This window comes from Myxocyprinus asiaticus, chromosome 8 (assembly GCF_019703515.2).
Source record: "Myxocyprinus asiaticus isolate MX2 ecotype Aquarium Trade chromosome 8, UBuf_Myxa_2, whole genome shotgun sequence".
Lineage (NCBI taxonomy): Eukaryota > Metazoa > Chordata > Actinopteri > Cypriniformes > Catostomidae > Myxocyprinus > Myxocyprinus asiaticus.
The window spans coordinates 40,229,070-40,245,097 of record NC_059351.1 but is presented as its reverse complement, the minus strand read 5'-3'; the positions used below and the strand labels follow the sequence as shown (position 1 = coordinate 40,245,097).

The window sequence follows — 16,028 nt, the reverse complement described above, 5'->3', positions numbered from 1 at the left end:
GATAATGTTCTTGCAAAAAAAAAAAAAAAAAAAAAAAAAAATATTCAGAAGGCAAAGAAAGAGTGAGAAACTTTTACATGCACGTGTTCCACGAGACTGCATATATATATATATATATATATATATATATATATATATATATATATATATATATATATATATATATATATATATATATATATTTGGCAAATTATATTAACATGTACATTATATATACAGAACTTAAATTGCACAATTAAATTATAGTGTCAATAAATAAAGAAAATGGCAGAATACTTACAGATTGCTGCTTGTGCTATTACACATAATTCCTAATTTCAAATTTAACCCTCCCCTCCTAGTTTTCATTGAAGCAATTTCATCAATGACTTTGTCAAATCTGCCCAGCAATCACATGGTTGATTTTCTCAAGTCCATTTAGTCGATCCTGTGTCACGGTGTACCTATACTGTTGATAATGATTATCTTCTGTTTGTTCAGAATGTAAGAATGCATTATGAACATCTATAATCCTAACAATTTAGAGCCTTTAAAATGAGTAGCCTGGTCAGGAACAACTCGGGGCACCTCTCCCATTGCGATCTTGCGAGCTCGGGGCGGGGGCGTGGTGGCACGATTTGGGGCACCTTTCACCCATCGCGAGCCAGAGGCGGAATAGCACAATTCTGGGCACCTTTCTCCCATCTCGATCTTCCGAGCTCTGCGCAGGGGGGATCGATCAGGTGTCGTGCCCCCCAGAGAGCGTTACCGCTCTAGACGCCTGCCTATATCGCCTATGCCAGGATCTGCTACTGAACTCGTGTCATGAACAGAGAGAGAGACCAGTCACAACAGCCTTTTGAGCTTCAAACACCTGCACAGTAGTTGCCCCCGGCAACAGATCACACCTGAACAGAGCTGAATAGAGACTGCATCATTTAGTGAGATTGAAAAGACTCAGAGGCAAGCGATAACAGCTTTGAGAAGGTAGAGGGCAGGAGAGAGCTCCTGACATGTGTTCTAGATATATAGATAGATAGATAGATAGGCTATTTCTAAGATGTACATATAAAACGTTATACGATTGAGTTGTGTGAATAATACCCATGAGAGCAAATTAATGTTGCATTTTTATTATTTAACAGATAGCAGATTGGAGTTTTCGGATAACAGATAACAGACTGATCGGTGTAGACAAAGGACCAGAGCCCACATATTCTTACTGGCACACAACAAAAACATCTTGTGCTTGAAGTCGGACGTGTGATGTCTATTAAATATCAGCCACTTAAGTTACTGACCATGGATGCCGAAGCAGACAGCAGTAATTTAATTTCTGAACTGCATCTCTTAAAGCATTTGTGCACTGGGCTATGAGTGATGCATGCTGGGATGGTACATGGGAGGAGTCCTGCAGCCCCATCTCTGTATCCTGTTGTTTGTTTATGCAGGCGTGCCAGCCTAAATTGGTGTGGTCTGTTCCTTCTGCTACTATGAATGTACTCACATTGCTTGTAAAGAAAATATAGAAGGAACAGCTGAAGGCTGGAGCACAGATATATACAGCCTAGTCCCATCCCAACCCCCTTCATATTTGGGAACATCATGTTTGAAAAATAAAATTATTAATTTATTATTAATTATTATAATTAATTATTAATTTCTCTTGTGACTGATTTTAACCCTGCATTTTTTTAAGCACCAAACCAACATCTACCTGTGGAAAATGTATATTTTTATGTTCTATTTCTATGGTATAATCAATGACGTTAAAGGAATTCCAGTAAGCTCAATTAGTGCTCTGTTGAGCAAGACTTATTACAGCTATTTCCTAACAAAATTGCATTACATTGGGCTGACTGACTGACTGGAGGCATGCAAACTTATTATCTATACCAAAGCGGGCAAAATGTCAGTTCTGAAATGTCACATATCATTTGTGACATACATTTGTAAGTCCATAATTTCTGTGCATATTTTGTAGTATTGTGCCACACATTTAATTTTGAGTATTGTGCCACACATTTAGGTAGCCAAAACGGTTTGGCCCCATAATGGCCCAGATCCGGCAGGCCAGAAGAAATATTTCGACCCACTTGCGGTTGCCAGACTCTTGTGAAATACGGCAATGAATGATGCCCCAGAATCGGCCCAAATACACTGGCCCGAGTCCGGGTGCTAAAACTGAGCCAACACTGCCGGCATAGGGCCACAATCACAGCAACAAAAATTGTACACTTAGCTGGTACTGGGCTGAGTCTGGGTACCAAAGGGAAGTGTATATGAAATATAAAACCACATGTATTTAATAAGAACAACAAAAGACATTTTGCCAAAGCAATATTAGCTTGTTTGCTAAATTAAGTATATACTTGCACTTAATCTAAAACAGAATTTAAAATTTGTTTATGTTCAGTATAAATCTTCTTGTAATGAATTGGTTACCAAAAACTAATAAAATGTATGTTTAATAAAGACTCCTTCCAGTTTTTATATAAAAACAGAGCTTTGAATAATTTTTCTCTAAAGTTTTTCCACAAAACGACATGCTATTACCTTGTTAAAATCCTTAAGATGGCATCTACTTCCACCTTCTTAAAAAAAAACTTAGACAAAAATAACACTTTATTTTACAGCACTCAACCTAAACTGGTCCAGGTCCGTATGGCCATATCTCACCCAAATTGAGGCCAGCACTTATGGTCCATAATCAGGCTAAATGTGGCTAAATGTGCTATGTCTCAGCCCAAATCGGGCCAAATCCGCACATCCAAAGCCTAGCCAAATATGGCAACCATTACTGGGCCAGAGCTGGCTCACTTTTGGTGAACATAGCCGAGTGAGCCAACCCTCAGCCGCAATTGGCCTGATTGCACTGGCTAATAGGCTCTGCAGTTCTATATAAAACCTTTTTAACATTAAAATGACTTATAATATTATTATATTTTTGCGCTTAAAAATACTTAAGTTCATTATACTTTTATTCCTCAAATGTATGTGTTTACTACATTATTTAGCTATTCATTTCATTTACACACGCAGCCCAAACTTACATAGATCCTGACGAATCACATAAGCAAATTATATATCACACTTCAAGCTTTTCGAGACAAAAGAAGCGGAATGTGCCCGGAGCGGTTTGTCTCACAGACCATTGAAAGGGCTCTGTTAAAACTCCTACAGGACCTCTCTGAGGACACACCAACCCTCACAACAACATTTACTACCGTTGCACTTCAAATCGGATTTTAATTTAATACAAACTATACAACAGATCTACTACACTGATGATAATGTGAGTACACTACTGTTTGTTGTCTTTTTTATTTATAATCTTCTTTCCAAATTGCGAAAATGGAATACAAGCATTACACTGGCTATTCAAAGCTTATTTTGGAGATGAAAACATGAGTGTTCTTACTCTGTTCAAATATGTACAATTTGTTTCTGTGTAAACTATTTAGTTTTTTTAATTCCAGCGTAGGCTATTTTCTCCTTCGGCTTTAAAAAAAAAAAAAAAATGTTCAAGAGGGTTGCGTGAGTTCTGCGTCTTTTGTTTACAGTCGCCCACGGATGTTTATCTGGCTCTAAAACTGACAGTAGTTTTTCATACAGGGTTTTGTAAATGGTTTATATTTCGATGAACATTTTCCACTGCTTTTGGTCAATGTGTTATTCGAAGCGTTGTCGTCCATTGAAAACAAAATTGTACAGCCATGAAGAGTCGCCTTGTTCATTAACATTTACGTCTCCAGCAACGCAAAGTATTGAATGAAGTTGTTTTATTTGTATAACCGCCTGAATTGTTCACCATTTAAGTTACTAGACATTTCTTCCGATTATTTCTTGTATTCGCGCGTAACACAATGACGTCATAAAAGGACAAACAATGTATGAATCATAATACAATCATAAAGAAAAGTACAAGTGAAGGAAAAAATAAACAAATAATAATAATAATTAAAAAAAAAACATTATAAAAAAAAATAGTATAAACCATCCAAAATGTATAGCCTACATAAGTAAGCAAAACTCAGTTCATCACTTAAAATATTAAATAATGTACATTTTCACACAGCTTGGAGTGATGGTAAAGCATCTCACATTTGTAAGGTGCTGTCTTCACAGAAGTTTTGCTAGTAGCCACATTCACAATTAATTGCAATTGATTCTATGCCCGGTCACTTCCACGTTTTACCTCAGGGGGCACACTTACTTCCGGCACAGCACCGGAAACTATTTCTTCCTACGCTAATAAGTGCTGGCGAGACATCTCGGGAGCAGGGATGGGCGATACACTTATTTGCTTTTCGATCCGATACCAAGTACTTTTAGGCCAGTAACGCCGATATCGATACCGATAATAAATTGAATTTTTATGAATTCTTTGGATAAAATTACTTAAATTATTACTTTATATATATATATATATATATATATATATATATATATATATATATATATATATATATATATATATAGGCCTAAGCAGAAAAATATTTGGCAGCTTTGCTTAACTTTTAAAAATTAGTAAGTAGAAGCAACATATAAAACCACAAAATTAACCATAGATATTATTATATGGTTACTACTACTAAAACCAAGTGACCATATGGATACTACAGTAATGCTGTAGTAAAACCATGGTTATTTGTATCAAAACCTTGGTTACTGCCAAAAAAAAAAAAAACATGACTAAACTAGTCATGGTTAGTACAGTATTACTACAGTAAATCTGTGGGTAGTTTTCATAAGGGTATCATTTATTAACGAGGATTAAAGATCATTATCAATGATTTAACAACTCTGAATTTAAATAAGCCTGTAAAATTTGTCACACAAACCCATTATAATACGTCATGTCTAGGTTTGTCAATACTTGATGTTAATAACACCAGATGCTGTTTTTCTGTCATTACTTCAGGAAAGCACTGCTCCCTCTTTGAACGAGCACATGGGTGAGCACTGTCTGTGACTGATAGTGTTTTTTAGCATTTCTGCACGTCAAGATGAGTGGAAGAAAAAAATAGTTCCGGTGCCCTCTCTAATATAATTATTTTTTCCACTTCGAAGCTTATGAGATGCATTATATTCATGTTATCTAAATAGTAAGATCACTAGTTAAAAAAACAACTTCAGAATCTATATTTTTATGTGAGGATCAATATTCTTGATACCATATCAGTATCGGAAGTATCGATACTTTAGTATTGATCCGCCCATTTTACTGCTCCATCCTGTAAAAAAGAAGAAGGGGTTTAACAACATGTATTTTAAGTTATTTTGACCACAGTGCACGACCACCAGCAAGGTCCCTGTTTCCAACTGTATTACACATGTAATTATTTTGATTAATTTTGCTAGATAAAGTATAGCCCTCTGTGATTTATAAGTTAAAATAATATGACAATTGATGATATTCCAGCTTCACAGCAAATGCTGGAGTGAACGATAATATATTTCTTAAAATAGTGACTCTTACTTTAACCATATGATTTGTCTAATAGTGATCAATATTAGTTTATTGTATTGTATTTATGCAGTATAATATTTTCACTTTCAGTAAATTGTACATTAAAAAAACATGTTCCGTTTCTGAGAGATTTGTCATGTGCGTGTGCAGGGCTCTGCAGGACTGAAGAGAGCACTGATGGTTTTGAGAAGTGAACATTTTATTATCCTTTTTTTTTTCTTCAAAAAAGGACAGTTAACAATGACGCAGTAATTTGACACAATAAATGTAGATTCAATTGTGTGTTAACACTTTACAATAAGGATCTATTTGTTAATATGCATTAATGTATTAGTTATTATGATCAAACAATTAACAATATATATTTTTACAGTATTTATTCATCTTTGTTGATATAAAAATAGAAATTGTTCATTGTAAGTTCATAGTGCATGTACTAAAGTTAACATATACAACTTTTGATTTGTAAAATCTAAATGTTGAAATTAACATGAACTAAGATGAATAAATGCTGTAAAAGTATTGTTCCTTGTTAATTCATGTTACCTAATGTTGTTAACTAATGTTAACAAATAACCTTATTGTAAAGTGTTACCAATTGTGCAATTGTATCATTACTTTTATTTATAAATATTGTGGTGTGATATTACAGATTATATAAATAAAAAAGGATTAATCCTCAACTATAGTTTTTTTTTCACAGTAATGCTTTACTCATGTGTGATCTCATGAAAAAGTTCCGGGTCAAAAGCCTAGTCATTGTTCTGGTGGCCATACGTATCATCACTTATTTCAGGTGGGCATACGCAAAATCCTAACAAACATAGGTGGGCATACGGCGTATGCCTGCGTATGCCCTAGACTGCAGTGCAGAAGTGTGCATTTTGAGACCCACCAATAGTGAGCAATGATACTCCTTGGTTTTTACAGTGCATTCTGGGATGTTTTAGGCACTGAAACGATTTTGTGAATCGGACAGCCCTAAAAAATGGCTGACTCCCTGGTCAGTGCCTTGACTACTGAACTTGAGAGCTGTTTGAGATGCACCCCAAATCTTTTTCAGAGAGGCAGACAATTAGCCGCCATTTGTGTGGCCGTTCCAAATGTTCCATGTAGTGTACTAATATCTTGTACTTTGTTAACTTGATTAGTAAACACTGTACTATACTTAAACGTTTCCACATGACTTTACAAGAAACATGCAGCAGGTTTAATAGTGTGGGGGGACTTAAATGTTTCAACCTGTCAAAGGAATGCTGTCCGTTTGCATTTTCCAAAAGTTATTCATTTTTGAAAAATATTTGTGGGTTGCCTCTACTGATTTCACATTTGAAAATGATTACAATCCTTCTGAAAATGACTAATTAAATTATTTTGAACAAATTTGGACAAAAAGTAGAATGCTGGATGTGGTAGCTTCCCTTCTTCTGCATAATGGCAGATACTCATTCACATTCCATGCAATTTGTTTTTCATGTTAAGGGTCTTATTAATGCTACTCCCCGCTTATTTAAGGGTCACTCAAAACTGAGCACTACAGAAGGGCACAGGAATAACAACTTATTGCACACTCACACACACACATGTTGGTGGGGCTATCCTGACTCTCCATAGACATAATGATTTATATACTGTACAAACTATAGATTCTATCCCCTAACACTAACCCTCACAAAAAACTTTCTGCACTTTTACATTTTAAAAAACAAAACATCGTTTAGTATGTTTTTTAAGCAATTTGAACTATGGAGACACTAGAAATGTCCACATAAACCACATTTATAGCATAATACCCTTGTAATTACCAGTTTGTAACCTAAAAAAAAGTCCTCGTAAACCACCAAAACCTGCCCACACACACACACACACACAAACTAAAACTACAAATAAAGATAAGACAATAAATGAGTTATTAATGAAAGCCAAAACTAACAAATTATTTACTCATGAATGCCTCAAGTTTACACTTGGAAATGGATTTAAAGCTGTACTAAATCTGTTAATAATCAATACTGATAAAAGCTACCAGGTCAGTGGTAATCAATACAAGTTTCATAAAACACTGCTTAATATCCTTCCATACAGAGCTGATCAGGTTGTAGTCCAAAAACTCAGAAGAGAATTAGCATTTCAATCCACAGGTTCCCTCTGAATTTTCCTAATGACAGTTTTGGATTTATGAGTAAAATAGGTCTGTGGAAAACATTACAAAAGATACTTAAATTACATAGTTTACCTTAAACGTGAATTTTGAATCTGTCATGTTTTAAAAAAAAGTATGTTGCTGGGGGTCTGGGAAGCTCAGTGAGTATTGACGCTGACAACCACCCCTGGAGTTGCAAGTTCGAATCCAGGGTGTGCTGAGTGACTCCAGCCAGGTCTCCTAAGCAACCAAATTTGCCCGGTTGCTAGGGAGGGTAGAGTCACACGGGGTAACCTCCTCGTGGTCACGATTAGTGGTTCTCGCTCTCAATGGGGCACGTGGTAAGTTGTGTGTGGATCGCGGGGTGTAGCATGAGCCTCCACATGCGGAGACTCCGCGGTGTCGTGCATGAGCCACGTGATAAGATGTGCGGATTAACGGTCTCAGAAGCGGAGGCAACTGAGACTTGTCCTCCGCCACCCAGATTGAGGTGAGTAACTGCGCCACCATGAGGACCTACTAAGTAGTGGGAATTGGGCATTCCAAATTGGGAGAAAAGGGGATAAAAAAAAAAGTATGTTGCTAACAAGTTTCTAAGAACTACTACAGTGTTCTGTTTCGTCAGACAAAGTGAGTCACATGCTTGTTGTATTTGTAGTCCTTGTCTAGCAACACGTTAGCAACATACATATTTTTAAAACACGGCAGCCTCCAAATTATAAATTATAAAATGGGGAGCCCCCCCCCCTCCCATTATAAAAACCTATAGGAAATTTGCAAAATTGACATGGCTCGACTGTCCTCAGGTGATAAAGTTTTGGTGATTATTCAGACCACATCACAATCAAAACTGGCAAATGTTAGCCTCACCATGTTTCTTGGGGGAAAAAATTAAGGCCTTCGTAGATATTTTGCCCTTCTTTCTTTCTCTTTGTCTGTTCTTTTTCCTGCTTTAGCTGCACTACTATACTTTAGATGCTTTTTGAACTTGCCAGTGCTATTCTGCAGATATTGTTGGCTTTTGTATGACAAATTGCTTGTGTTCCTCATTTGTCAGTCACTTTGAATAAAAGCCCTGGTCTGCTAAATGACTAAATGTGAAATGTAGAACAAAGCTGCAAAGCAAAGAAACAAAGAAAAAAAGAGTCTTCAGTGGAGGATTTCAGTTAAGACATTTTGTCATTAAGAGCAGAATGACTTAGTTCTGACAAAAAACGAGAAGCATCCACAGCACCAACCAGTAATACATCTTAAACATCTTTTTGCTCAAATAGATGCAGATTTTTTGGATCCTTCTTATGGCTGCTATTTGTGCAGGTATGATAACACTTTGCTTCTCATACACACAATAACCTCATTGAACATGCTTCTGAAAGGAATGTATAGATTAAAGTTCAGTTCATTTATTCAAAGTTTTTCTTTGTAAGAATCACACAGGACAAGTAGAATCATGTGATGTGTTGACAGAAAAGACCAAACAAATAATATCTCCCTTAGTTGTAGACTTTGCCATCTCAACATGATTCTACTTGTCTTGCAGTTCTATGCAACATAGCATGACTAGTTGGTAGAAACAACAAAACCCTTTTTTGATACCCCCCAGAGTCAGTCTCTGCAGTCTACACATCTCGTTGGCATTTAACTCACGGCCGTCAGTTAACTCTGGATCTTCCTGAAAGGACAGAGAAGTTAGAGTTTACTTCTGCTGATGAGCAAGAGCATTCAATTATCTGGGAAAAGAAAGCATTTACTCTCTGGAATAAACCTACTAAAGGCCAAGTCTTCAGCGCCAATGATGGCTGGACCTACATAATTAAACATGTCACCTTTGATGATGAAGGAACCTACACCCTGCGCAATTACTGGAGTTCAGTTGTATCTAGCTATACACTGAAGGTCGATAGTGAGTGATTTAAGTCTTGTTGTCCCTTACTGCTTTCATCTGAACAATAGATCTGTGTCTGTCCATATTATCCTTCTTAATTTTCACTCTTTCTTGTTTTTGTCTGCCATAATATCACAGCCAAAAAAGAAATAATTAATCGTGTCGCAGGTGAAACTCTCACCATACCTTTGGAAGGACTCAAGCAGAGTGATGCCACTCTTCGCTTTTACAGCAACTATTCAACTGTCACCCTGGTGGAAAGCGGAGTACCTGTGGGCAGGAAGGACCCAGACTACGCCAACCGGCTTAAAGTAGGCAACGACAAGATCCAAGTGCTCAAAGTCAATGTGTCAGATTTGGGCAGGTACGAACTGACCGATCACAAAGGCCGATTCGTCTCAAACACTACGATGCTACTTGTTGGTAAGCACAGCATTACTTCATAATGTAAAAATAACATTATTTACTGCTCACATCTTCATCCTTCTTTCTGCTCTCCATTTCCTACATTGTGGTTTCTGTTCTTGTCTCTTCCCCTTTTTCTTATAGATCACCACGAGTTCACTCCTAATAAAGGTCTTTTAGGTCTTCTGCTGCTTGGCATTCCTACTGGCCTTTGCTATTGCTGCAGGAAGAGAATCTGCAAATGCAGGAACACTAAAACACGTAATACACACACAGTGCAGTCCTACTCCCTTAATCCCATACCTGAGACTATACCACCTAGCAGCACTGTGATTGATCCTGCAGGTCCTGAAGGCCCTGGCCAGGTAAAAAATTAATCTCATGAGGCTGTTAATTTTGAAACAGCAGCAAAAACGATAACTGAATGAAATTGACGTTCAGTGTAAGAGTTACAGACTAACAGTACATTAAGTAAGGTGTATGCTTCTTTTCATAAACACATACAGGCGTAACTATTAAAATTTGATCCCAGTGGAGGGCAGCTCTATTGGCAACTCTAGCTGCACAAGATTGCAACTCTTTCTCAGTTTTTTTTCTTTCACTCTCTTTGTATATGGATGAATGAGCATAGTCATTGACCGAGCATCAGATTACTGGTTGTCCAGATCTGACAGGTCCTGAGTTTTTTTGAGAGCTGATTTCTTCAAAATTCTCTGCATTTTCATGAGCCCGACAATGCCCTGAGCTTATAATGGCTACACAAGGCGATTGAGGACAATTTAGTGCTTTCAACTTTGTAGCTGTACATTAATTATTGCACATATTGTAATTACAGTAACACTAATCATTGTTTGGGGTTTTGGACTTTAGGGCTTCGCTCCTGTATATCCCCCGTTTCCAGACCAAGGTCAAATTCATTACCCTCCTCAACCACAGTGGAACGGACAACCTGCTGTTCCTCACAACCCTGTGAGTTACTTTCATTCATTTAGCAGATCCCAGATCGTACATGTATAGTTTGTTTTGAAAGTTAAGGTTTAGAAGGGTGTATTTTATTTGTGTTAAAGTTTATGAATTTAGTTTTGTCTTCTGATGTGTCTTCTGAGACTCAACTCACACATACGCAATTACACATACACACAAAAGCAGTTGCTGATTCTTTTTATGTACACCTTTAACCAGAGAAATACATTTTTGCATGTTTTCATGTTTTAAAGGGCTTTAATCCTGAGTATGTGCCTCTGAATCCTGTCTATCCTCCTAATGTTGGACCTGGAGCTCCCCCTGCTCAGCCTCCGCAGTACAATGTTCCTCCCAGCCAATATAATCCATCTGCACCTGTGGTACATCCAAATCTTGCTTTTCATCCTATCCATTTATCCAGTAACGCTGCTCACTATACGCGTTTTACGCAATCTGCGTAGGGCACCAACTCCACTGGCTTCCCTTCCTCGCACGTTATATGTTATTTAAGAACCCGATAGAAGTTACGTAACACAGACAATCGCCTCACAGCTCGCACTACATCAGATCTTTCTTCTTTCTTACCACTGTAAATTTAAGGGTGCTAACTAAAATTTACTTCAAGAACGCTGGGGCCAGATTCACAAAACATTTGTTTCAGTTCTTCTTAACTACTAATTTCTTTTTATTTTCTTATTTAAGGAAAATTTATATTTTGGATTCCTGAAAGACTTAAAGGGTTAGTTCACCCAAAAATGAAAATTCTCTCATGATTTACTTATGTTTAAGCCATCCCAGATGTGAATGACTTTGCTTCTTCAGCAGAATCAAAATGAAGAATTTTATAAGCCAATTTCAGCTCTATTTGTCCATTCAATGCAAGTAAATGGGTGCCATTAGGCTGCTGGCTGTTTGATGGTCCAAAAGGCATATTTAGGCATCATAAAATTAATCCACACAACTCCAGTCAATCAGTTAATGTTTTCTGAAGTAAACCGATAGGTTTGTGTAAGAAACAAATTGATAATTATAAAGTTTTGACTTTAAATCATTGCTTCCTGCCAGCGCTGGATTGCTGTTGAAATGAACTAACTCTCACGTGACGTTCGTTCCTCTGTTGAAAACAAAGCGCATGCTTCTGACTTCTCGCGTGAATGCACCATTGTGCTAACGTCACGTGATGGTAATGTGATGCGTCGACTGCTGGCAGGAAGCGATTTTTAAAAGTTAATAAAGTTTTAATTATCGATTTATTTTTTACACAAACGTATCGATTCGGTTTAGAAGACATTAATTGATCGACTGGAGTCATGTGGATGACTTTTTTGCTGGACCATCTTCTGGACCATCAAACAGCTAGCAGCCTTTAAGAGTGTTCTTATATTTTTTCTTAAACCATCAACATTTATAGCTAGATAACTTCTTATAAACGTCTTATCCTAAAGACCATTTTTTATCTTAAGAAGATTTTTGTGGATCCGGCCCCTGGCTCTTTCCACATCCTCAAAACACGTTTTACACATTCTTATCCGTCTAACACGCTGTCCGCGCATTCTCTGGTGTGTAGGCGCCCTTAGTTTCAGTGTTGCTTGTGCACACTAATTTAGTCCTTTTCTGTGTACATGCGCATGATTGTGTACATTTGAACATTGATGTTCATGTTGTGTGGGTCTTCAGGGCTACACTCCAGTGATGAATAGCGCTCCAACTGGGCCAGAGTTGAAGATGAATGAATTGTCTCCTGCTGCACCACTGCTCATGTCTGAGGTAATGCATATTCTGTCTCACAGCCCACAAAATCATCACACACGATATTTAACAGAAATTAATAAGTCCTCATTAGTTTTGCAAAAGCTTTCACAGTTATTGCTTGAAATGCACAGATGAAACAAAACATAAACAGACTATTCATTGTATATATCGTCTGGAGACAACTGTGGCATTTCTCCTCCTGGTGGCCGTCAAAATGCACTTTCAATTAATTAAATAAACATTGTTAAATGTAGTCATTGCATGGGAGAGAGTACCAACTAAAGTCTTTATCAGTCAAACAACAAAGGACAATACATCTGTGTGCACTTTCGCAGTTAATTCAGAATGGACTCCAAGACTTTTAGTCATTAATATTACAGTTCATACAAAATCATTTTGTTTAAACATTAGCCAGCAACTTTTAATAAGTTTACTTATTTAACCCATGACTTGCACTACATAAAGATAACTAATATTGGCATTATATTCATGCTGTTTATCCAATTTAAATTCAAATATTTTAACACGTCCGAAGCTCAAATCGGATCCAAATATCCCATTGCCACAGAGAGTCTGAACTCCTTGTAGCTCTAGTATGGCTCTCCATTGGAAATAAATGACTTCCAGTCTATTGAAAAGGTTGCAGAAGTGATATATTGTGCAGTGCAGCACAAATTTGATTAGACATTTTTGAGATCCAGTGAGATTTGAAGGATCAAATAAAGTATGAAAATGGGAGAACTTTAAAGTTTGTGTCTTCTAACTAATTTCTTGACTCCCACATACTGTACAGCAAAAAGCCAATCTCTTTCTGTCTCTTACAGTCTAACACTCTAACCAATCTTTTTCTGCTCTTAACAGTCTGCCACACCCACTTTTTCCATCGATGTCCTCAACTCCTCAGACACTGGTGTTCAGTTTACCATTGACAAAGGAAAGTCTTCAAGCAATAACTTCCTGTAGTCACTCCAACTACCTATGTAATTAATATTCCAAACTACCTATAATATTAATATTACCTAATAAGTCCTAAAGCGCAAAAGAAGAAACAAAACTCTTGGGAATATTGATTAGATTCATACAAAATCTAAGCCTTTTAAACAGAGTTTTTTTTTTTAATCCTTTCATAATATGGAAGGACAGGTAAACCATTGTTCATTTGTTCAACCTTTATTTTAATATTAGTATCTTAATATTAATCTTTACTCAGAACAGATTGGTCATTATTGGTCATTATCAATGTGTAAAGAGCAATGTTAAATGACAGTTTCATGGCTAAAAATACCATCTATGCCTAAATTAAGTTCTTCATTGCCATAATAATGGAAATGCAAGACTTCTTTTATAGGAATATTCCAGGTTAAACTCAATCAACAGCATTTGTGGCATAATGTTGATTACCATTCTTTTCTGTACTTCTTGGTGTCATTTACAAGGCTACCTCTAGATTTTTATCAACATGCAGCAAACTGTTCAATCATAATCTTCCCATCTGCCTTAGCACTTAAATCTTATTTGCAGTCATTTTTATTTTCAAACATACACCGATCACTTTAAATGCAGGAAACTAGATGCATCATTTTGGCAGGGTTGTTGGTGAGAAGATAACCATATTTTGCCTACTTTATTTTTTAACGTAGTCAGATCTAGTCTCTCGAGAGGCTTAGAACTGAATAGAATAGACTTCTAAAGTCTTGTAACTTGTTTAATTGAAATGTAGTATCTGTAGTTCTAGAGATGCTTAAACAGCATCACTTAAACCCCAAGAATTAGCTGAATATGTGAAAATATACGTTACAGTTAATTTTGAATTTAAAAACGTGATTATCTATAAATGTTAATATACACAATACATGTTACAGTTTATGCATGTAAATAAATGCAGATATGTTAGTCTAATTCAGGGATTATTTCAACTACCACGAACAGCCTGCCGGTAGTTACATTTGCCAAGGGCACTTACAGTGATGTTAGGTGGCCTTTGATTGTAAAGTGCAATAACAAGTGCTGCAAACAACAGGGCAATTATACTTGAATCCTAACTATGTATGTGTGCAGATTTTCAGTTCTATTTAAATATGTAGTGGCAGATAGTGGCAACATTTTGACATCTATAGAGTTTGCATTTACCGGCATATTGATTCCTCACATTACAACTTGGCATTTTCCAAACACTCGAAGGGTCATTCCAAATGAAAGAAAATAATTTTTTCACTAGACTGTTAGCGAGGAGTACATACACACAGTAATGCCATCCTTCCTTAAGAGTGCCTACAGCAAGAGCTCTGTCCTTCGGAGTGAGCAGGGCAAAGGGATGATCAATTTCTATTGGAATTTGCCCTTAGCTTGATATCAAAACAGATTTGGAAACATTAAAAATACTAAAACAGTAGAATAAATTTTTTTTATATTTATATTCATCCCATGCACTGTAACAGAAATATCTCATGCTTATGTATTTCTATGTGCACTGAAAATTTCTCTTGTAGATTATTATTACACATTCTGTTTCTTTTTATATTTTGTTTATGGCATCAGTAGTCAGCTGCCATTATTATTTATCTTCTTATATGTCATATGTGGTTGTATGAAACTATAGTTACTTCTGTTTGTTACAGTTGGATTGTATGAATAAAGAATGACAAAAACATGACTTGGTATCTTAATGAAAATTCATGTCATTCATGTGCAAGATCTACACACAGCCATACAAATTTAAAATGTTTAAACACATTTTATGCTATTCTGATGCTGTCGAAAGCATGTTTGAGCAAAGTATTAAGTGACAAAAACTTAATTTTTCATCTTAACAGCTCCAGTAGGCCCCAAACTAAACTAATTTTCTTATTCTCTGTCATGTCATCTGAGAATGACTCAACTCTTCAGCTAATAATCAAAACTTCATATACGTGCTGTGGGACATTAATCTTGTAACTAACAGCAGAAAATATTAAAGCAGTTTTTACAGAGTCAGGCATTGCCAAATATTGACAGATATATCGGCCTATATTTGTTTTTGTTTTTTAATTTTGCCATTGTCCAATACAGTTTCCTGCTAAGCCAATAATTTTGCAAGAATCACCTATTGGCATGTGAATGAACCGTCTGAGACATGTAAACAACCAATCAGTTTTTTATGTGCCATCACATCACAACATAATATACTCAGTGATGGGCAGATTATAAGTAATCCGTGAATCCACAAGTAATCCATGATGCTGATAGAGGTCTAGGCTCTCCATCAATGACAGACTAAAATATGTTTGAGTTTAACAGGCACTTCTTATTGGAGTTTCTAAAATTATGGACTGGTTCAAATGCAATTTTGCCTTTGAAAATCTGTCAATGGACACCACTCAAAAAGAGCTAAAAATGTTGAAAGATGATGAACTACACTTAAATTCTTAAAAAAAAAAAAAACTTAAACA

The 16,028-nt window shown here is 36.3% G+C and overlaps 1 protein-coding gene across 2 annotated transcripts; it reads left to right on the top strand.

Annotated features, from left to right (window-relative positions):
- Positions 1-3,134: 3,134 nt before the first annotated feature.
- wu:fc21g02 (uncharacterized) lies at positions 3,135-15,272 on the top strand. Of its 2 annotated transcripts, none has more exons than XM_051704045.1 (9): positions 3,135-3,274; positions 8,870-8,912; positions 9,199-9,498; positions 9,649-9,903; positions 10,030-10,250; positions 10,756-10,854; positions 11,103-11,228; positions 12,526-12,615; positions 13,462-15,272. In XM_051704045.1, the coding sequence occupies exons 2-9, from the start codon at positions 8,870-8,872 to the stop codon at positions 13,561-13,563; spliced, it is 1,236 nt and encodes a 411-aa protein (XP_051560005.1). In that variant the 5' UTR covers positions 3,135-3,274; the 3' UTR covers positions 13,564-15,272. The 2 variants fall into 2 exon arrangements, with proteins under 2 accessions (XP_051560005.1, XP_051560004.1); XM_051704044.1 differs by having other exon boundaries at positions 9,619-9,903.
- Positions 15,273-16,028: the final 756 nt, after the last annotated feature.

What these genes read in the sequence shown, in the direction of transcription:
- wu:fc21g02 (XM_051704044.1), top strand. Translation starts at nt 8,870, where the DNA reads ATGCAGATTTTTTGGATCCTTCTTATGGCTGCTATTTGTGCAG. An exon ending in CTATACACTGAAGGTCGATA is followed by an intron (nt 9,499 to 9,618) that starts GTGAGTGATTTA and finishes ATAATATCACAG; the next exon opens with CCAAAAAAGAAATAATTAAT. An exon ending in CACTACGATGCTACTTGTTG is followed by an intron (nt 9,904 to 10,029) that starts GTAAGCACAGCA and finishes TTTTTCTTATAG; the next exon opens with ATCACCACGAGTTCACTCCT.